The 21592-nt window shown below is 38.3% G+C and overlaps 3 protein-coding genes and 1 pseudogene across 3 annotated transcripts; all 4 read right to left on the reverse strand.

Moving 5' to 3' along the window:
- Positions 1-1134: 1134 nt before the first annotated feature.
- Positions 1135-7397, reverse strand: LOC100853897 (subtilisin-like protease SBT3.5). Its single transcript, XM_003634104.4, has 10 exons — positions 6843-7397; positions 6666-6757; positions 6459-6556; positions 3848-4006; positions 3096-3769; positions 2899-2978; positions 2436-2675; positions 2228-2342; positions 1927-2119; positions 1135-1839 (listed from the first exon to the last, which is right to left on the reverse strand). The coding sequence occupies exons 1-10, from the start codon at positions 6948-6950 to the stop codon at positions 1268-1270; spliced, it is 2331 nt and encodes a 776-aa protein (XP_003634152.2). The 5' UTR covers positions 6951-7397; the 3' UTR covers positions 1135-1267.
- A 703-nt stretch (positions 7398-8100) lies between these two features.
- LOC100853174 (subtilisin-like protease SBT3.6) lies at positions 8101-12936 on the reverse strand (annotated as a pseudogene).
- A 5-nt stretch (positions 12937-12941) lies between these two features.
- On the reverse strand, positions 12942-14802 carry LOC104877361 (transcription termination factor MTERF8, chloroplastic). Its single transcript, XM_010664629.3, has 2 exons — positions 14541-14802; positions 12942-14471 (listed from the first exon to the last, which is right to left on the reverse strand). The coding sequence occupies exons 1-2, from the start codon at positions 14800-14802 to the stop codon at positions 13177-13179; spliced, it is 1557 nt and encodes a 518-aa protein (XP_010662931.1). The 3' UTR covers positions 12942-13176.
- On the reverse strand, positions 12942-17939 carry LOC100853133 (uncharacterized). Its single transcript, XM_010664630.3, has 3 exons — positions 17009-17939; positions 15850-15926; positions 12942-15741 (listed from the first exon to the last, which is right to left on the reverse strand). Exons 1-3 carry the CDS (start codon positions 17783-17785, stop codon positions 15606-15608), a joined length of 990 nt encoding a protein of 329 aa, XP_010662932.1. The 5' UTR covers positions 17786-17939; the 3' UTR covers positions 12942-15605.
- Between the last annotated feature and the right edge of the window lie 3653 nt (positions 17940-21592).

Below are 21592 nucleotides of genomic sequence, written 5' to 3' on the forward strand. Positions count from 1 at the left end.
TAGGGTCTTAGCATCGATTTAGGTTAAGTTGGGTGATTTGAGTGTCCTTTGATGCTCAAATCATATTGAATATGTATCATTAGAGCACATATTTTCGCTCCAATCAGTCAGCGTCACTATGCTTTGAAACTTTTATCTGAGGCCAGATATCTTAGATGCAAAACTCGAAAGACTAATGGATCCAAACTTAAAGTTGTCTCAAGAATATGATGATTTACTTGATGATTCTCTTAGATACAGAAGGATGATTAGAAAACTTTTGTATCTTACAATCACAAGACCAGATTTATCTTATTCAATGAATCATTTAAGTCAGTTCCTAGCTAATCCACGTGTTCCTCACCTTCAAGCTGCCTATCATGTTCTAGAGTATATCAAGTCAACAGTTGGTCAAGGCTTATTTTTCAGCACAACGTCTTGTGTTCAGCTTAGGGCCTTTGCTGATGCGGACTAGGCTGCTTGCCCAAACACACATCGATCAATTAGTGGATTTTGCGTTTTCATAGGAGAGTCTCTAGTTTCCTGGAAATCCAAGAAACAACACACCATATCACGCTCTTCTGCCAAAGCAGAATATCGGGCCTTGGCTAATGTTACTTGTGAGTTAATGTGGTTGCTCTCTCTACTCAAGGATATGTATATTGAACACCCTCAACCAGCCTTGCCGTTCTGTGATAATCAAGCAGCACTACAAATTGCAGCAAATCCCGTGTTTCATGAGCGCACGAAGCATATTGAGATAGACTGTCATCTAGTGCGTGAACAGATTCAAAAAGGCATTCTGAAGACACTTCACATACCATCGCAGCATCAAATTGCAAACTTGCTTACAGAGGCTCTTTTCCCGGCTCAGTTTGCTCACTTACTAAGCAAGATGGGAGTTCACAACATACACTCTCCATCTTGAAGGGGAGTATTAAGATAGGTTACTTTACTAATTAGAGTTGATTAGTTGCATTTTAGTTGTTTTGGTTATGAGGGATGAGCTGGCATTTAGTTTGCACGGTTTCACGTTCTGTTCCCAGCTTCCCATATATATCTTCTCTGTGCCTCATTTGAGAAAATAACAGAACAGAAAACTTCTGTGGATTTTTCTCTTCTAATAAACAACACAATCATTGATGACGTACAGCATGGAGCAAAAGAAGAAACAATTTTATTTCCTTATCTGATTTTGATTATCATAGTAGCAGTTTGCTCATTACTAGAGTTCTATATTTTAATTTTCAGCCAAAAGCTGGACATAATCGCAGCAGCCGAATTACTTTTAGCTGTCATTAGCATAAGATTCTTTGATCATAGTTCTCACAGATATGGGGCTTCTCACTGCATGCACCCCATCAATCCAAGTCAAGCTCCCAAAAGAGTATCCTGTGTTCACCTGTTGAATTGAGGAAACTGTGACACTGAAGGTAACAGTTTTGATGGTAGAGTCAAAAATCAAAGTATCAGGTTTTACTGTTATGGTTGTGCCTGCTGGGGATATGATAGAGGCTTTGTACGTGGAGTTGACAGCTCCAACATTTGTGACATTTCTGGTGAGGGAGGTTGAATTTTGGAGGCTTGGGATGGTTATGGAAGGAAGATTCAAGTCAAGAATAGAATGCTCTCGAGTGGGGCAGCGTATGGATTGTTCTGTGAACTGAAAAATGGCAGAGTTGTTGTAGCCCAAGGTACAGAGATAATGAATATAATCCGCTGTACCCATGTCATAAACTAGACCAGGATCCGCTGCTCTATTCGGATTCACAATTCCGCCTCCAAAATCAAATGGATCAGCGAGCTTTGTTGGATCTCCCTCGGCAAAGATTGGTTCTCCAGACGGATCAGTTGTCCATCCTGCAATAAGATGTTTTTAAGCATCCAGAGACAGTGGATGGGGGGTGTTTGTGAAGAAATTAGCAGTTCAATGGAAGGGACATATACCTGTTGTGACAATTGCTGATTTAATTGCAGCTGGGGACCAATGTGGGTGCAGGGATTTGAGTAGTGCAACAATGCCTGCAATATGAGGAGTTGCCATGGATGTTCCAGAATGGAAAGCAAATTCGGTGTTCTTTTTCAGATCAGAAGGTGGAACTGCCCCAAGTATTTGGGCACCTGGACCTGCTATATCTGGCTGTGCCATTCAGTGCCCAACATGGCTGTCAGTGAAATTCTAAAAAGAGAAAATTTCTCAAAATCCTGACATGGTTATCTTAATTAGGCATGGCTAGTGGAGAAATACCTTCAATACTGCTGGACTGGGGAAACTTGGCCCTCGAGATGAGAAGTAGGCCACATTGGTTGGCACGGGTTTCCCAACATGTGTTTTAGAAGGGCTCAGCCTTACATGGGGATGCCTGCAAAAGCCTCTCAACAACAAAGCCATATGAGGATAATGATGGTGATGATGATGATGATGATATTTTTTGTGATAATTTTGATAATGGTACCTGGTCGAACTGATGTAGTGGAGTATCTGGCTTCCAGTTTCGTAGCTTACTTTAATACATGGGAAGTCACTGATGCATGATGCCTGGGTGTTTCCAGAATTCTCAGCAATAATTACCCCCAGGCCAAGAGCTGCTTTCACGAAAGATGCAGAAAATTCTGTCTCAACTGTACCTGAAGTGAAGCAGAGCGCCACTTTTCCAGCCACTGAAGTGTCATTCGGTGATATAGATAGACAATTGCTGCAACAGGTGAGTCGTAGTAAATAGATAGAATGTGCTACACAGACAAGTGAGTCATTTATTTTGATGTCTAATAATTTTTATGGACTCGATTTTAAATGTAGGCCTTCCAAGAGGTGGGATCCGAAGTGACAGTGCAGGACAAGGGATAAACAGGGCCCTGAACAGAAATAGTGAAACACCAAGCTAGAACAGAAGGTTGCTGTCCTTGGAAGATATTTACCTAGGACTCTGGAGATGTGGGTCATCTGGGTACACTAAGCTGGCGAAGCCTGTATGGTTTCCAATGAGCATGGCTTGACCCTGCAAGTAACCAAGTTGTTCAATAATGCAACAGAAAGAGCTGTATGAGTGAGTCATTAACATAAAATTTTATTTTATGTTGTTATGCAGTGCAAAATCCAGATTATGGAGAATTACCATGACGGTGCGGTTGTTGCCTAGTGTGATGGGTGTAGGGAAGGACCGATCAATGCTGCTAGCTGCTACAGTTAATATCCACGGTGCTGTATTCTCTACTGTTTGAGCACTTGGGCCCCCATTTCCTGCTGCACAAACAACCGAAATCCCCTGTGCCACAGCATGGAATGAACCAATGAGGATGCTATCAGGTTTGATAATTTCAGTGAACAGGATGTCGTCGGAACCGAGTGAGACTGATAACACATCTACTCCGTCGTGGATGGCTTTGTCAAAAGCTTTCAGTATATCAGCATCTGAGCAGAATCCCCCGCCCAAATTCCAGCACGCTTTATACATGGCCAGCCGAGCCCCAGGTGCGCCACCCCTCACTGTTCCAAAACCAAGCCCATAGTAGCTGGCATTGACCACAGGAGAACCACCAGCAATAGAAGATGTATGTGTACCATGTCCAAGTGCGTCTCTCGGGGACAAGTATTCTAGGTATTTAGTGGTATTCAATGGCTCTCCAATCTCTGCTTCAAGTCCCTTTAAGAAATAACGAGCTCCAATAAGTTTTCTGTTGCAGTGCTTTGTTGCATTGAAGCTCTGCCCTGAGCTGCAGCCACCTTTCCATCTAGACGGGATTGGCCCCAGACCTTTATCGCTGAAAACTTTTGATTCAGGCCAGATCCCTGCTCACAATTCAAGTGGAGGCAATTCAGTTTTATTCAGACATAGAGACGCGCAGACACAGGGGAGAGGTAGAGAACCTGAGTCAAGAAGACCAATGATGATTCCATCACCCATGTTGGTTTCATGCAGGAGATTGGTGGAAGAGTGTGAAGAGGAGAGGCCAAGGTAATCCCAGCTCCTTGTTGTCTTCAGCTTATGAAGGCGGGAGGGCATGACTTGAACCACATCAGGTAACTCTAAAACCAGGACAAAGAGGGAAAAACCGTAAATACATTATATGGAACAACATAAATTGCTTGTAAGATGACCGATGGGCTTTTCATATTATGCCTGTTTCCAAATACCACTATGGACCCTTTTTACCCTTTACTTGCCTTCAGTAGAAATGGCCCTCAGAGGACCAAAGGCAGCCACCTTACTTACTGCTATATGCCTTTTTTCAGGCTGCCATTCTGATGTGAAACACAAATCCTCATTCAGTGGTGGTTGTGCATGCAGTGGATGAAGGCCGTTGCATACGAGGTGTACCATGCATGCCATATCATAGATGTAATGCCCCAAACCCAATTCAGGGTAAAATTGTAATTTAAAAAATAATTTATTTATTTAATAAGGGTAAAAATATATTTTCATATTTAAAATCCCTAAGTATTAATTAGATCTTTCTTATCTTCTCTACTCAGAAAAGCCTTTTACACAAAGATCAGAAATATCAAATAGCATAGGGCAAATTAGAGATTTAGGGTTGAAGATCAAATTTCAAGTAAGATTTTAACATTTAAATTAATATTTTCTATTCATTAATTAGTTTTAAACACTTTAGATATTCTTTGGAAGATCTCAATCTAGATTAGGATTTGTTAAATTAATTTTTAGATCAAAAGATAAGAAATTTTTGAATGGGGATTAATTTATGATGGAAAATAGGAAAATTTAGAAAATTTCAATTGAATAGAAAAAAAAAATCAATGGAAGGAAAAAAAATAGATTTAGAAAATAAATAAATAAATGGTTTGTGGAGCCTTTAGATTGGAAAAAAAAACGTGTAGATATATGTACCATGTGAAAATTAATAATAAAAATAAATAAATAAATAAATTAGAGAACACGTGTGTTTCCAAGGTGTTTGCTTAGGCATTGAAAAATATTGCATATGCAAATATATTATTATAATAATAAATAATGAGAAGAAACAGAAGGCTTAGTGTTTTATCTTAGGGCTTTGTACGTGTAATGAAGATAGAAGGATAATATGTTGGTTATAAATTGAATTTGAAAATTAATAAAAATAATAATATTTAGTTTTAAGCTAACAAAGGAAATATTAGTAATAATAATAGTTTAATGCAATAAATAGAAAAACAATATATTATTAAGAAATTTAGTTTAAAAATAATAACAATAAACTAATGGAATTTGGGGGATAAATTTTGGAAAGAACTCAATTTTTTTAGAAGAATTTAAAAACCCATGTGTTAAATTATTATTGATTAAGAAGTTAAAAATAATAAGTGACATAATATAGAAAATTATTAGGTTCTCAAACCTATAAATTTAGATAAATAATTAATAGTAATAGTTGTGTCTTTTTTTGTTAGGTTTGAAATAGATTCTTTAAGGCAAAATTCTTCGGGATTAAATACTTAAAGGTTTTTTAGTGTTTCTTTGAAGTAAGAGAAATTAATGTAAGTTTTATAAAATGCAATAGTTTCTTTTTATATTGCATTTTGATTTGAAATGTATAAAAATAATATTTTTATTTTTATGCATGAATCAAATATATGTTTTGTATAGAAAATATATTTGAATATTTTCTTTGTTTATGAAAGATGAAAATTGTATAGATATAATATTTTGTTTTGTAAGTTTGAATTAATGAAATGAAGTGTTTGACTCTGATTTCTATGGCCTAGTCAACAGGTTATAATAATTGATCTTGTGACCCTAATCAACGGGTTATAATTGTTAACATTTGGTTTTGTTCACTTTAAATGAAACAAATTTAAAACCAATCACTCATTTGTAAAGTACCACCTAATTGGACACTATTTGTTATTCGATAACCAGAGTGAAGATATTTTAAATGTATTTGATTGGGTTTTAAAGAGAAATTGTTTTGAAATGGATATTAGAAAGTTTTGTTAAAAAGTTTTAAATGTATTAGCATGTTTAACTCAAAAGTTTTTATGAAAATGAATATACGTTATATCTCATGTTTATAATTATAATTGAAAATGTTTGATTCACAAAACTATATTAATGTTCCTTATTAGGCTTTGAGGCCATGCCCCTTCGTTGATAATATTTTAGGTACTCTCAGTTTAGACGATGAGTGATGGCTAGGCTGGGAAATTTTTCTTTATTGGGATTTTGGTTCAAACTTTATTATAAACATTATTTAGATATTAAAATTTAATTACTATTTGAATTATTTGAGTTTTGAGTTATTTGGACAAAAACACTTTAGTTGATGTGTTAATTTTTATAATTGAGAATTGAGGATTATAGAATTTATTTATTTTACTACTTTCAATAAGAATTTGGTAATTAGTAATTTTCAATTACAATATGAATGTTTGTATTGTTTCACTGTCATGCCCATGGAGTATGTTTTGGGGCATGACAATAAACCTAGAGTCTAAAGCATTCACCAGTAGAATTTGTAATCTTTGTGACATGGAAGATTACCTGAAACTGCTTGTGCTTGAGCTTCTGTCAACTTGGCTGCAAATCCAGAGAAGCCATGTCTGTAACTGTAGAGCATGGAATCTACAGATGCTTCTTTGCTGCATCATGAGAACATGGTGAACCAATTGTTATGACACTGGACTATCTCAGTCTAGAATTCCAAACAAAAACATAGAGATTTTGACTCTTTCTTTCTTCCCGGTTTACCTTCCAAGAACTGTAGTGAGCATTTCATGATGAGTGTTGGTGATGAATTCTGGATCATGGTGCTGCCTCTTTCCCAAATAAACGATGTGGACCTGCGGTTTTCCATGGAGAATTTAGTGATATAGAAGGTGGTGAAGTTAGAAGGGATATACTGATTACAATGATTCGATCACCTACCTTGCTTTTGGCTTGTGCCGGAGATACCGAGCTAACTTTCTCGTTTAGAATCAAGATGGAAGAAGCTAAGAAAATTAGCATGAGACTTCCATGATGGAGCGAACTCATTGTGTGTGCTAATGGGGCTTGTGGCTTATGCTATACAACAAGGGGGTCCAATGGCTCCTTAAATGGAAGAAAAAGGATGAGTGCACCAACCAAGACGACGAAGACTTGGTGCATATCCAGTCTTCTGAAGACTTCGATTATGCACCGAGGTCGCTTTCCTGGAATTATGAGCAGAATTTCCCTCGTCTTTGATTATTCACGGAGGTAACTTCCGTTGAATTATGCAACAGATTTTTCATTAGGGAGACCCACAGGTGATGTTTTGATCGATCAAGCAATGGGAACGCCCCATTTAGACTGATTGAAGGTCTCGGGGAAAAAGCTTTTGGAAATTGAGGTGGATTCCATGAAACAACGAGATGCTTAAGGTGGGGAAAAAGGCTTGGTGAGATGATTTAGTTTTTCCAGTCTTCTTTAATCATTGATCAGCCTTTCAGGGCGAAATTTTCCATCTGGGGAGACCCACAGGTGATGTGGAGATGCCTATTAACGGAAATTGCGGGAGGAGACCACCGCCCAAGTTTGTATTAGAGTCTTCCAGTCTTGGGTAAGAGGAAGCTTCCTCCTGGGTTAAGAGGAAGTTTCCTCTTGGGTTAAGAGGAAGTTTCCTTCCATCAGGGACAGCGACCCACTGGTGGTTAACTGAACCCACCGCCGGTGACGACCCTGATTGAAGGAGAGCAGGCCCTGTCCGGATTCTGGAGACCACTCTGAATTTGGGTTGATATTTTGGTCTGAAGTCTGCATAAATCTGAATTTGTATGAAATAAGAGTAGAAAGCTATGAAAAAGAAAGTGGAGTAAAAGAATTCTGTGTCTTTCTTAAGAGACCAACGATATTAAAACATCTAAAAACTTAGGGGGAAAAACAAATTGGGCATCCATTAATATGCCTTGTGATTATGAAGCTTAATTTCCACATTAAAAATAACTAATCTTATGTTCAGTTCTCAAAAAATTTAAAGAAAAATACGAGGACAAAGGTGAAGGATAATTTTATGTCATCCTTTCCACCATGAACAGCCCTGAAAACATCTGAGTTAGAAGGACCATCATCATCATCAATGTTTTATTCATAGTTCATGCACAAATCTGATGTTTCGTTGACCCTCCAGCTATGGAATGGAATCATCATAAAATGCGAGTCTACATGCACAAATCTGATATTTTGTTTTATTCATAGTTCATATTTGATAAAAAGCAAGTCTACATGCACAAATCTGATGTTTGTTTTAGTCATGGTTCATATTTGATAAAAAGCAGGTCTTCATGCACAAATCTGATGTTCCTGTAGATCCTCCAGCTATGGAATGGCGAAATCACTTCTAACTGATATGGGAATTCTTACAGCATGCTCTCCATCAGACCAAGCCAAGCTTCCGAAAGAGAATCCCGTGCTCACTCGGCGAGCTGAGGAAACCATGACTCTGAAAGTGATGGTTCTGATTTTGGAGTTGAAGACGAGCCTATCAGGTTCTAACTTTATGGTGACTCCTGGTGGAGGGTCGATAACAGCGTTGTACTCTGAGTCAACAGCTCCAACATTTGTGACACTTCTGGTGAGAGAGACCGAGTATTGGAGGTTTGGGATGGTTATGGAAGGAAGGTTTACGTCCAGAATTGAAGGTCGGTTGCAGGGGCATGATGTGGGTCGTCCAGTGACCTTAGCAATAGCAGAGTTGTTGTAACCCATAGCGCAGAGGTACAGAATGCAATCGTCTTTGCCCATATCATACACCAGACCGGGGTTTCCTGCACCATTGGGGTTCAGAATTCCACCTCCAAAATCAAATGGATCAGCAAGCTTCATTGGCTGTCCCTCGGCAAAAACCGGTTCTCCAGAAGGGTCAGTTGTCCATGCTGCAATCACACCATCCATGGTTGGAATCAGATACTCCGCAATGCTGCAAACATGTTATAAAAATGAAGTACCTGTTGTGACAATTGCCGATTTTATAGCTGCTGGGGACCATTCCCTGTTCAGTGCCCTGAGCAGGGCAACTGCCCCAGATACATGAGGGGTTGCCATTGATGTTCCTGACATGAGATAATATTTTGTACTCGTTGGAACAAAAGAAGGTTCTGCTCCCAATATTTGGAACCCGGGGCCTGCTATATCTGGCTGTACAATTCAGGGATGGCAAGCTGAGTAAACAGGATTATCGGATTCTAGTGACTGGTTTCATCACTTAGCCATGATGACTAGGGGAGAAATACCTTGAGTATTGCCGGGGCAATGGAGCTAGGTCCTCTAGATGAGAAGGATGCCACTTTGGTTGGCACAGGGTTGCCCAGATGTGTTCTGGAAGGGCTTAGCCTCACTTGGGGATGCCTGCAAGGTTCTCAGATGGTCATACGATCATGAAGATGATGATTACAATTTACAATTATCTGTTTTAGCAAGAATGGTTATGGTACCTGGTAGAGCGAATGTAGTCAAGAATCCTGGCTCCAATTTCATTGCTTACTTGGATACATGGGAAGTTTTGGCTGCATGAACTCAGGTCATTTTTTACGTTACTGGCAACAATCACCCCCAGACCACCAGCCTTTTTGACAGACTCTGCAGCAATGTGACTGGAATCTGAAGTGAAGCAAAGCACCACATTTCCAGCTGCAAAAGTGTCGTTTGGCAAGAGAGATTCACAATAGCTGCATAAACACCCTGGTTAATAGTCACCAGAGAAAAGAAAACTGCAGCAAACAACACAGAATATGCTTCATTCCTTTCGGTCTATGCCAAGCACAACCAAATCCAAGGAATCAGCCACACCCACTAGCTGGATTTTGGATTATGCCAATTGGGAATTTAAGCTGTGTTGCAACTTGCAAGACTATGAATGCTAACAATTAAGCATCAATGGGCTAATACCGTGGAGCTAGGAGGTCTGAGACTTCTGGATACGCCAAGTTGGTGAACCCTGTATCCTTACCTAAATACACAGCTTCACCCTACAATTGATGGACCAATCATTAGACTAATGGAACCGAAATCAATTTTTTTTCCCTGTAACCAAATGAATAATCAAGGTTGCAGAGATGTTACTGTTATGGTCTGGTTGTTTCCAAGTGTTATATGGGTGGCAAACAATCTATCCATGGTGCTAGCTGCAACAGTTATAATCCATGGTGCTGTGTTTGATACTGTTTCAGCACTTGGACCGCTATTACCTGCTGCACTAACAACAGGGATCCCCCTCACCACAGCATGGAATGAAGCTATGGAAATCCCATCATGCTGGTCAACATGGGAAAACAAGGGAATATCTGAGCTGATGGACAGTGATAATACATCAACCCCATCATGTATGGCTTCATCAATGCCCTTGAATATATCAGCATCTGCACATACACCACCATATAAATTCCAGCACACTTTGTACATTGCCAGCCTGGCCCGGGGTGCACCACCCCTCACTGTTCCAAGACCAAGGCCATTGTAACTCACATTATGCACAGAGGATCCACCGCAATTGTAGATGTGTGTGTACCATGTCCAAGCCAGTCTCTGGGGGACAAGTAGTCGGGGTTTTCAGTGGTGTTGAATGGCTGTCCAATCTCAGCTTCAAGTCCCTTAATTAAATAACGAGCTCCAATTAGTTTTCTATTACAGGCTTTTGCTCCGTGGAAGAGCTCTCCCGATTCACAAACACCATTCCATCGAGAGGGGATGGGCCCTAGACCTTTCTCACTGAAAACTTCTGATTCTGGCCATATTCCCGTATCAAGAAGGCCAATGATGGTGCCATCACCCATCTTGGTTTCATGCAGAAGACTGGTTGGTGAATCCAAAGGGAGTCCAAGATAATCCCAGCTTCTCGTTGTTTGCAGCTTATGTAAACGATTGGGTATGACTTGAACAACATCTGGTAACTCTACAAGCAACCGATAATTCAAGGATAAGCTTCAAATACATGAAAATTAACATATCAGAATGCTTGAGGGGCGAAGGTTTCCAGAATTTTTCATGGTCTCTCAAAGGCCTTTACCCAGTATTTGCCTCCAAACAGATAGTTCTGGGAAGGCTTAGTAGGATATGGTCCTAAGGCCTAACCACCTACATACATTTCTACATTAGGTAGCCACTTTCAAAAATTGAACCAGCACAGCAATTCAACCAGAAAATGGCTGAATTGCAAAGGAGATCACATGTGTGGAGTTAAAATGTATCACAAACATAAAATCCAATGCATGTGCAAACTTGCTGTAATTGAACCAGTGTGTTCCCTAGTGGGTTCCTGAGCATGGACACGGAAGCCAACTGGTACAGACCTTAGTCGTGATACCCCATTACATCTGCGAGCAAAATCAATAAGAAGAATAACTATTGAATTTACCTGCAAACATTTGCGCTTGAGCCTCCGTCAGTTTGGCTGCGAACCCAGAGAAGCCATGTTTATAGCTGTAGACCATGGATTCAACTGATGCTTCATCGCTGCACCATGAGAAGCATATAGTGAACCAACAGCTAATTCTGGCTAATGTCAATCAAAGAAAGAAAAAAAAAACATCAAAACAGTTCTCTTTCTTGTGCAATACCTTCCAAGGACTTCAGAGAGCATTCTGTGATGACCATCCGTTATAAGATCTAGGTTGCCATGTTGCCTTTCTCCCATATAGACTATATAAACCTGCCAGTTTTTCATAAAAGTTTTACTTGGTTGCATTATGAAGAAGAAGAGAAAATGTAGCAAGATGGGCAGGGACTACTCACATTGCTTTTGGCATCAACAGCAGCAGGGAAGAACACCTGGTCATGTAGAATCAAGAGCACAGAAACTATAACAAACCAAAGAGCACTGGAGCTTTTCTTTTGAAGTGAAAGCGAGCTCATTGTGTCTCTGCGTGTGTTGGTATGCCAAGAAAGGAGAACTACTCTCAAATAGAGAAAAAGATTAATGTGGTGAGTTGAAGTTTAAGAAACCACGGTACTGTAATCACCACTCTCTAAATGGAAGATGATGAAGAACAATTTGAGTGCTGCAGCTGAAACCTTGAGTTCTCAGAGGCTATTTATAAGGACTCAAAAGCTCAATCATTTGCAGAAGGCAGATCCACATGTAATATGATATCGAGAATTATTCAAAGGTTAATCATGGACCATCTCTGGACCAAGGTTGTCTGTCACCAATAATTCGGTTAAGGGAAGTGATCAAATCACCCATGGGAAGAGGAAGGCTTAGCTATTTCACCTTGTGAATCAGGTTGTACGAGGTATACAAACACTAGTTCAATTTTTACATCCTGGTTCTTCTTTGCTGTTGTCTAACCATGATCTAATAACTGGATGCTGCTGTGACCCGAGAGGTGACACATTGAAATCGTTTTCCTTTCAACCTCTCCCCTGCTCTGCATCACCCATTAAGGGCCACTGTTGAAGATAAAATTTTGTCTACTTCCATATAACTCCTACCTGCTTATCCTCTCATGGCCCTCCTCATTTGTCTGCATTATAATTATTGTGCTTCCATTACAGTAGCTTGCTGATGGCATCCACTTTTCAACCTAAATGCTATAAACGTGTACTAGACATTTTTGTCAATATCGATGTTTGTTATCTTATGCCTAGCCCTATACATGCTAATTGGTCTTCTCATATACAAACACAATGGATGAACCTAGTAGTAAACCCTAAGTGGCTGAAGATGTGCTTTTGGAAGCATCTCCATGGAGGAAGTGCTTCACAAAATACAATTACTCATTCTTCGTCGTTGCTCTCAATCTTATTCAGAATCAACTAAAGTAATTTTTATGTTCTGGACACTTATTTTCGGGCATTTTTGGAAGCAAGCAGTGGAATCTAAGATCTTGGGACAACTTCCCGCCAAGGAGAGAACAGACAGTAATATCAACCAAGGAAAACAAAACATGGAAGCATTTTCAAGAAGATTTAATCCTGCCATTAATGCTTCAGACAAACAAACATAGGCACAAAGCCCATTTCAGCAAAGCCGATCCCTAAGCAGATTTCAAAATTAATTGCACAATTACAAAAGCCAAAATATCGCTATTTGAAGAAATAATTTCAAGTTGTATGCACTAATAAAATAGTGTCATTCTCAAGTGTTTGAGCTCCAGCCACTAGGGAGAACCAATATTCCCCTACATATGACGCAAACAAGGAGAAAGCTACAAGCAAGCTTTGAATAAAGCAATGGGGTAACTTGGGGCTGAAAACAATCCATGAAGACTAAAAAACAGAAACATATGTGTTGCATCCAATTCATCTAACCTTTACTTCCACTCGGATTCTCAGTTGTATGTGCTGGATCCTTCTTCTTCCTCCTTGAGAATCTCTCTGTAGACACACTCAAAAGCTTGTTGAGAGACATTCCTTCTCCTATAATCTTCTTCTTTACTTCATACCTATGCTTGATTCTGTCATCAAGTTTGTAACCGAGAAACGCAGGAAAAGCCAACAGCTCATCAACTTCACGACCCATGTCCTCAATCAAGTATTCAATCTTCTCCTTCAAAGAAGTGGGATTGTATTGTAGTATCTGGGGATGCTTATTGCTCATGGCAACAATGTCCTCACAAGATAATCCATAACTCAAAAATAGCCCAATCACCTTCTGTAAATTCTCGCAGCTTGTTCTTGTCACAGCTCCCATGGCGATGGCCAATTCCCTTGTCCTATATTGATATCCGATCTTCACCAATAAACTGAGTTTGTGCACGAGGTTCTCTTCAAAGGACAACCCTAGAAACAGAGGCGCTTTTATCAAGAACCTGAAGATATCATAGGAATTCAACCCACATTGCTTGAGAAAATCAATCCTGGGATTCAATTTCCTCTCCTTGCTTGCACTGAAAACATTAGGGAACACACATACAATCTTGAAAATTTCCTGGTCACTAAGACCGGCAAATGACCTCAAGAACTCCACATGACCACCCAAATGCTCCTCACTATATCTCAAAATTGCCGGGAGCTTACGCAAAACCACTCCTGTGGCAGCATCATCTCCCCCACTGAGCTCTACAAGAACCCTAACCCTAGGAATCAGTTGACTCTCCAAGTCATAATTGAGAATTGCCGGGCGCTTAATGATTATATCAACAGCGCCAAAACGACTCAAGAAGGTGAATGTTTTTTCAATTTCTTCAGCTGACTTAAGGCATATTGCCCTGGTTAAATTAACATTGTTGAGAACATGAGCAATCCTCTCCTGGGGGATTCCATGATGAACGAGCAGTCTAACCTTCCCATCAAAACCCACCAAGAATCTTGGTTCTGCGGCCTTCAAAAGACGGCAAATCTGGGCGGGCTCTATCTTCCCCTCTAAATCGTCCCGAATGAAACTAATTAATGGATCAATTTCAGGAGCAGTTAACACATCTGGACATTTGGTAATCAAGCTATACAGCGCAACCCCATTGATTCCAAGTGACTCTAAAGAACAAACCCGTTCATGTACACAATCAAAAGACGCAAGCCGGAGAGCCGGGTTCTTGTTTAAAAGTAATTCCACCTCCCTTTCATCGACTCCAAGTCCTTGGAAGAGCGAGAAGAGTGATCCTGCAACAAAGGAAAACCAATTTTAGAGGGCGCTACGTGTTTGAAAAATGGACTCAGAGAGTTACTCGCCCGTGTCATTGAAGACATCGGAGGAGGAGATGGTGCTGTTAATGGCGAAGCATTTGGGCAGCAACAGCGTCTTCAGTTGACTGGTTCTGGTTATACTAGCATTGATCACAGAAACCCAATTATGAAGATGACTAGTTGCAGATAAAGCAACTGAGAACTGAGGTGTTGCCGGAGTATTGATGGGTACCGAAGGGAGCGACGGAGAAGATGAAGAAGAAGAAGAAGAGAATGGATTCGGAAGCAAAGAGAGTAGAGCGGCCATCGCTGCAAATGGTTGTTTCTCCGGTTGACAGGTTTTTCTCTCAATGGAATGAAATCAAAGCCAACTCCTTAAACGACGTCGTTTTATACTGGTGCTTCATGCCTGTTGCCTTGCTAGCATGCCTCCCTCAGCACCCACCAGTGAGAATTGGATTTCTTTCAGTTTCTCCTCAACCAAACACATCTTGCAGGAAAAATCATTTAAGAAATCACTCATTCGATTCAGAACTGGCATCAAAAAACCAGTAAATGGTGGATAATTTGAATGGGGTTTGGTTAATCCATTACTGAAAAAGATTTTTCCAATAGTTGGGTGTTTTTGTTAGGCAACTCCCCATCACCTGCCAATATTCTAGGGTTTCCAATTACCTAATGACCACCGAGAACAACATCAACAGTCACGAACTACATCTGGGTATTTCCAACCAACAGGTTACACAAGGAAAATTGAAAAAGAACTGAAAATTATTAATGGATTGCTGCAATGGGATACAAAATAAAGATAAATTAAGGTCACACCATGGTTGATTGGTGAGGAAAATGCAGAATCATAAGGTCGGGTATGAAGTTGTTTTAGATGTAATCCAAAGTTTATCATGAACTCCTCTTTAACTTTTTCCAAAAGGGAAGTAGATTAGTAAATGGAACAAAATGCCCATATTGGATGGCTTGTGCCCTCACAAGGGGAGATGTCAAATAGCTGTGGTTGAATCTCTGGTGGCACCAAGGGGAGAAATGGCAGATAGCTGATTGTACTGGGGATGACTGCCGGTTTTGCTTCAGACCTTTGAAATAGCAGATTGATCAAGCCTTGTGCCGTCTTGAAGTATCCTTGAGAGTGATTTTAGGAAGGTTTGCCCCAGTTTTCTTGCTGCCTCTTACAAGGATAACAGGTGAGCCTCCCTCCCTTGATTTCCTGGGTAATCTAGAGAAAGGCGACCTGCAATGTACACACTCAGGATGAAATATATCTCTAATTTTATGCGAGCAAATTTGAGTAGAAAACAAATAATGGTAGAAACTACATCTCGCAAACAAGATGACTTGCCTCTTTTTAGGAACTTGGCTGAGACCATCTGAAGTCTCTTTGCACTCTTCCTTTTTGGCATTGTGAGGATTTTGTTCCTGCATAGAGTAGGAAATTAAGCCACAATGAAGCTCAATAAATAGGAAAACCAAACATGCATACACATCCACGACCCACAAAGCCATGCACAGAACCTCTGCAGTTCCAACCAAATCACAGCTCAAAGCATGATACGTCCTAGAAAGAAAGGCACTACCTTCATTTCATAGAAAAACTGGGATATTTCAGTATTTCAACCCCTGTTTTGCTACAATTTTTTATACTTTTCTATAAAGAAATGAGCTCTCAGTGGAGCATCGATGCTAGAAAACCTGGGAGATGAGGAAATGCATAAATTTTCCCAACTGGTTAATGTTATAATACATAAAAGTTCTTCACACTTGTAATGCTTTGAATTAGACTTTGTGTATATAGTCTGTCTCACGGGTTTGGCCATCTTAGTGCAATGGAACACCTATCTCCAGTTCCAAATAGATTGGAATTTGATTATGCATCAAAAGAGAAAGAAACTTTAGATGGATGGAGCTTAGGATCAAGGAAAACTAGGAATTCACCAGCCATGATTGAAGGGCAGGTAGAAGGCCTGTAATTCAATGAACTCCCAAGTGCACCCAAAATCAAAGAACATGACGGTAAAATACACATGAAATGCTAAAAAAAAAGAGACACCAGCGATTTTCGAGCTTGACCCATGGTATCAAGATGAATGTGAAAATGAACACATGCAATTACAAGCTGAAAAGAAGAGATACAAGACCATGAGCAAGTAAAATCTGCATAAAACCCATTGTGGTTGAAGCCATATTCAAATATTAGAACTAAGTATAGGACAGTGGCATCTTAATGAACAATAATTGAACATCACTTTACAGCTAGACGATAATTGGCAGCTTAAACAATTATTGATTGATCTAAGCAAACACCCATGTTCAATCATCGCTAACTTTTTATGGTGGCTATATTGCAGATAGAATCATCGCCAAAACTAGCAGAAAATATGAAGAAATCAGCTTCTCGTAAGCATGCAATACTGGAAAACTAAAGCTGCAACTTTGTTTGTAATCAAAGGAAGGTAATTGAACAAAAAAAAAACATCATTAAATGCAACAGATAATCTTACTTCATTTGATGGCATTGCAGACTCTTCTTCATTTCTTTCCTTGAATGATTCTACAGAAAGTTTCATCTTTTTCCTCGCTTCCAACTGCTCATCGCATTCACTCGCTTTCCTCTTCTTTCTCCCAATACTCCTCGACTTCCCTTTCTTATCTCGAACCTTCCACACATTCTTCTTCCTAAACAACAACTTCTCAAACTTCCACACCGCACAGCTCGTATCAATCACCGTCACTTCACTCCGCGAGTACGCCGAAAGATCCTGATTGCACTTCTCTTCCTCAGCATCCAAACAATCAACCTTCCCTTGATTTACCGTCTTCACCTCGCCGTTCGAATCCTTCATCTCCGTCAAACTGTTATCGCCGCTGGACGGCGCCGTCGCCGGAACCTCATCCTCCTGCCGCACACTCGAGAGAAGGCAGATTTTAGGGTTTGTTTGTTTCCTGGAACTCTTCTTCCCGGAAAGCTTGGGGATTTGGTTGGAGTCTCCCATGTTAAAAAGCTCCGCTAGAACATTGCTCATTATACCAAACCATTCCTTTTCTCCGGTCTCCGGCGGCTGGCTCCGATCTTGAACCGGCTTTTCATCGGAGCAAGTGGAATCGGATATGGATTTGGGATCGGAGGGTTTGGTGATTGGAGAATTGGACAGGTTAGGGTCTCGGTGGGTGAGGAAGTGCTCGAGATCATCGTCGTTGCCGGTCGGAAAACCTTTGGCCGACCGGAGGCGGTCGAGCCACTTGGAACCGGATTTTCCGGTGGAGATCGAACAGAGCATTGCTCAGATTGTTGCTACCGGAACTGCAGAGAGGCGACAAAGACGAGAGGGGGAAGCGCATTCGCAGTTAAGAGAAGAATGCTATTGTGCGCGTGGGTGCGCGATACGCCTAGCTGCTCGTCTTCCAGATCTGAGACACGTGGACGACCCCGAAGACCATTTGCTCGTTCTGGATTTATTTCAATGGTCCAGATTCGACTTTACTGGATTACAATAGCCCTTGGATTTAAGGACTTTTTGGTGGTTGCCCGCTAAGGGCTGGCCACCAGTTGGGCTGGGCCCAGGCCCACCTAGAAAAAGAACGTGGTGGGTCCATTTAGCCCAACCTAATAATTTAGCTGGCTGATTAAATCTTTGGGCTTTTTCTTTAATTAGAAGTTGAAGTTGGTATCAAAATCATAATTATAAAAAATAAAAATAAAAATTTCATCAAAACACAAAATAATTTCCCCTATAATTTAGCTATAAAATTCCAAAATTTATAATTCTTTTTACACAATTGGTTCTTGGATGATTTGAAGGAAAATAGAAAGATAAATAAAATAGAGAGGAAAATACGAAGGAAAGGGAAAAAAAAAAAAAGAATTATAAAATAAATTATTTTTTGTATATTTGTTTCAAATTCATTTCATTTCATTTTTTTGTATAAAAATTAAATAATTTTAAAATACATATATTTCTAACTAATTTTAACTGCATTTGATTTATGGTTTACAGTAATAAAATCATTTTCATTAGATTATATTTGGTTTTCAAAAATATTGATAAAAATAAGAAAAATTAAATTCAATAAATTATTTTTATATGTTACTTGAAACTCATTTTACTTATTTTAAGTTTTTTATATAAATTTAAAAATAAATAAGTTTTCAAATAATTTTAATTATATCTGGTTTTTTTTTCATATCATTTCTCACACACAAACATACAAAATTATTTTCTGTAACATTTTTTTTCTTTTTCCTCGATATTTTCAGTAAACCAAAATATCATTTGGTATTAGAAAATTTTCCATGATATACACATTTATTAAATTATTATCACTTGATCAATATCCAAGTGGCAAAATGTGATTGGTTTAATTTTGAGGTGGAATTCACTATCTAGGGTCATGGATGGATGCCATGCCACCCACCAAAAGCTAATTGGAATTTTATTCAACCTTTGTTATGAATGGTTTTTTTGGTTATAATTGAATTGGTGTCATTCTCTACCACCCTTAAAACAAAAAGATAATGTTGCCTCAAGCAGTTGTCACCCCACTCATTTGAATGCATTATTGTTTTGTAGAATGACAATGCATCCATCCAATCAAATCTCATGCCAATGAAAAAAAAATTTATTTTTTTTATTTTTATTTATTGTTAAAACTCTCGTATCTTATTGTATGGAAAACTTTCTTTTGATTATTTATATTCCAAAATTTATAAAAAATAATGAGGACTTGTTTGGCAGCTTTTTTCAAAAATAATTTTAAAAAACAATTTTTTAGAACAGTTTTTAAAAACTATTTTTTTTTTATATTTTATAAAAATAAAGTCTATTTGAAAACTTAAAATATTTTTAACTTATTTTTAAATATATTTTAAAAATATTTTTATATATAATATCTTATTTTTAATCATTCCGTATAGTTATTTTTTAAAGCAACCCTAAATAATAATAATAATAAATAAATAAATAAATAATACCATCTAAAAATACTCTATTTTTTATTATTAAGAACAAAAGAAAAAGTTTTTTATTGACAAATATATTTTCCTAATTTTTATTCGAGAAACAGAAAACCGATATCGAAAATAATTATCAAAATAGACTCTAAGATGCTTCATCCCTCTTTCCACTTTCCAATTTTCCCACATGACCCATTAAAGTGAGAAAAAGAAGAATCAACATCAATGCAAGCCAAAGTTGTCATAGGTCAAGATATATCAATCAAGTCATTTAATTATGAGGATAATCTCCCACTCCTAAAAATGTTAAAAAAAAATTTTGAAGGCAAAAATACCCTTCACCCACATCTCACACCCAAATATTTTTTTTTTTACTCCTTGTAAATATTTCTTTTCTTTTTCTTTTTTTCTTTCCATTCCAACATTTTTGCTCTTCAACAAAAAATAAAAATAAAAATAAAAATACAAATAAAAATACAAGAAAACCCTTCAGTATTTCATGAAAATAAAGAGGGACTAACGGCCCACCACCTCCACCAGGGTTTCAAAACAATGCAGCCCATCAAGCTGTGGCGCCACTGCCACCTTGGCCACCTGTCCACCCTTCACCTTCTCCTTCATTCTCACCACCAAATCCTCCATGGATCCTCCAAAACCCTGAATCCAAATTCAGTATAAAGAAAAGGGAAAGAGAAAGATCAGATTTGTTTACAAGTCTGTAGCAAAAAAAAATAAAAAACAAGCTATTTTATCACCTGATTAGCTCTGGAATGGCTCCTATCAAAGAAGAAAAACCCAACAGCAGCAGCCACAGCTGGTACTGTCACACATACAGAACCTAAACCCATTGGAGAGAGAGAGAGAGAGAGAGAGAGAGAGCAAAGAAGAAGAGACAATTCAGCTCTTTTAAGTACGGGTATTGTGGAAGAGATTGAGGGAGTAAAGCAAAGGAATATGGGATGTCTTGGTGGAGAAGAAAAGGAATGGAATGGGAAGAAATTGAAGGGAGAGGGAGAGGGAGATGGAGAGAGAGAGAGAGAGGGGGGGAGAATTTTATAATTGGGTTCTCTGATATTCTCACCTCCCCTCTTATGGATTTTCCATGAAATCGAGGTGGGTAGGTGACACGTACCAAAATTGCTTCTGACCTGTAAAAGGAAATATCATATGTATTTATAGTCATTAAATTCATTAATTGAGAAGAATTCTGATTATAAAAAAGGGTATTTTCTTATTTCAATTAATAATTTATAGGAATTAAAGGTAGCGTATCTTCTTTGAGAAAGCAAACGAAAAAAAGAAGTATCTGTTTGTTTGAGGCAATGATTTTATAAAGAATTTTTAATTTATTTTTTTTAACATTGAAAAGTTTTTATTATATAAATATTAAAAATATTTTTTAAAATTATTATCAAACACACTCTAAATTTTAGAATTATAAATAATTTATATTAAAATAAAAATAATAATACTTTTATTTTATATATATATATATTAATAAATAATAATAATAATGACTCATTGAAAATAATAATAAGTTTTTAAAAAATATTTAAAGACGTAATTTAATTTTTTATTTTTTTTTTACTTTTATAAAAAATCTTCTCATTTTAAAAATAAAAATAGAAGCCATCACCTAACCGACACTATACCAACCAACTAAATTAAGCCACGAGTTAGAGTAACATAATGTTTGTAATTTATATTGGATGTTAGGCTATTTAAAGGTGGTGACATTGACATGGTAGATAAAGAGATAGGAATGGATATGAATCAATGATCGGATGAAGAAGAACAGGATAGCCCTATCTATCCTCTAAATATATATATAAAAAAATCCATTGGATTTGAAGTGGATGACGTGGAACATCAAAACTAGGACACGTCACACCGTCACTTTAAGCCATCTCCCACTTTATTTTATTTTGTCTTACTATTATATCCTTGGAGGTGGACACCTCACCCCCGTTATGCTTTGTTTCAATAAACACGTATCATGAAGGTGAAATTTTTGTTAAGCCATCTCCCACTTTATTTTATTTTGTCTTGCTATTATACCCTTGGAGGTGGACACCACACCCCCATTGATGCTCTTTTTCAATAAACACGTTTCATGAAGGTGAAAATTTTGTTG

This window comes from Vitis vinifera, chromosome 16, assembly GCF_030704535.1.
Source record: "Vitis vinifera cultivar Pinot Noir 40024 chromosome 16, ASM3070453v1".
Classification (NCBI taxonomy): Eukaryota; Viridiplantae; Streptophyta; class Magnoliopsida; order Vitales; family Vitaceae; genus Vitis; species Vitis vinifera.

Coding starts and splice junctions, on each gene's coding strand:
- LOC100853133 (XM_010664630.3), bottom strand. CDS start 17,785: ATGCTCTGTTCGATCTCCACCGGAAAATCCGGTTCCAAGTGGCTCGAC. Junction 15,927..17,008: donor CTGCAATGCCATCAAATGAA/GTAAGATTATCT, acceptor TACTCTATGCAG/GAACAAAATCCTCACAATGC. Junction 15,742..15,849: donor AGCCAAGTTCCTAAAAAGAG/GCAAGTCATCTT, acceptor TGTACATTGCAG/GTCGCCTTTCTCTAGATTAC.
- LOC100853897 (XM_003634104.4), bottom strand. CDS start 6,950: ATGAGTTCGCTCCATCATGGAAGTCTCATGCTAATTTTCTTAGCTTCT. Junction 2,343..2,435: donor CACTACATCAGTTCGACCAG/GTACCATTATCA, acceptor AGGCTTTTGCAG/GCATCCCCATGTAAGGCTGA. Junction 2,120..2,227: donor CCAGTCCAGCAGTATTGAAG/GTATTTCTCCAC, acceptor TGAATGGCACAG/CCAGATATAGCAGGTCCAGG.
- LOC104877361 (XM_010664629.3), bottom strand. CDS start 14,802: ATGGCCGCTCTACTCTCTTTGCTTCCGAATCCATTCTCTTCTTCTTCT. Junction 14,472..14,540: donor CGATGTCTTCAATGACACGG/GCGAGTAACTCT, acceptor CCTTTGTTGCAG/GATCACTCTTCTCGCTCTTC.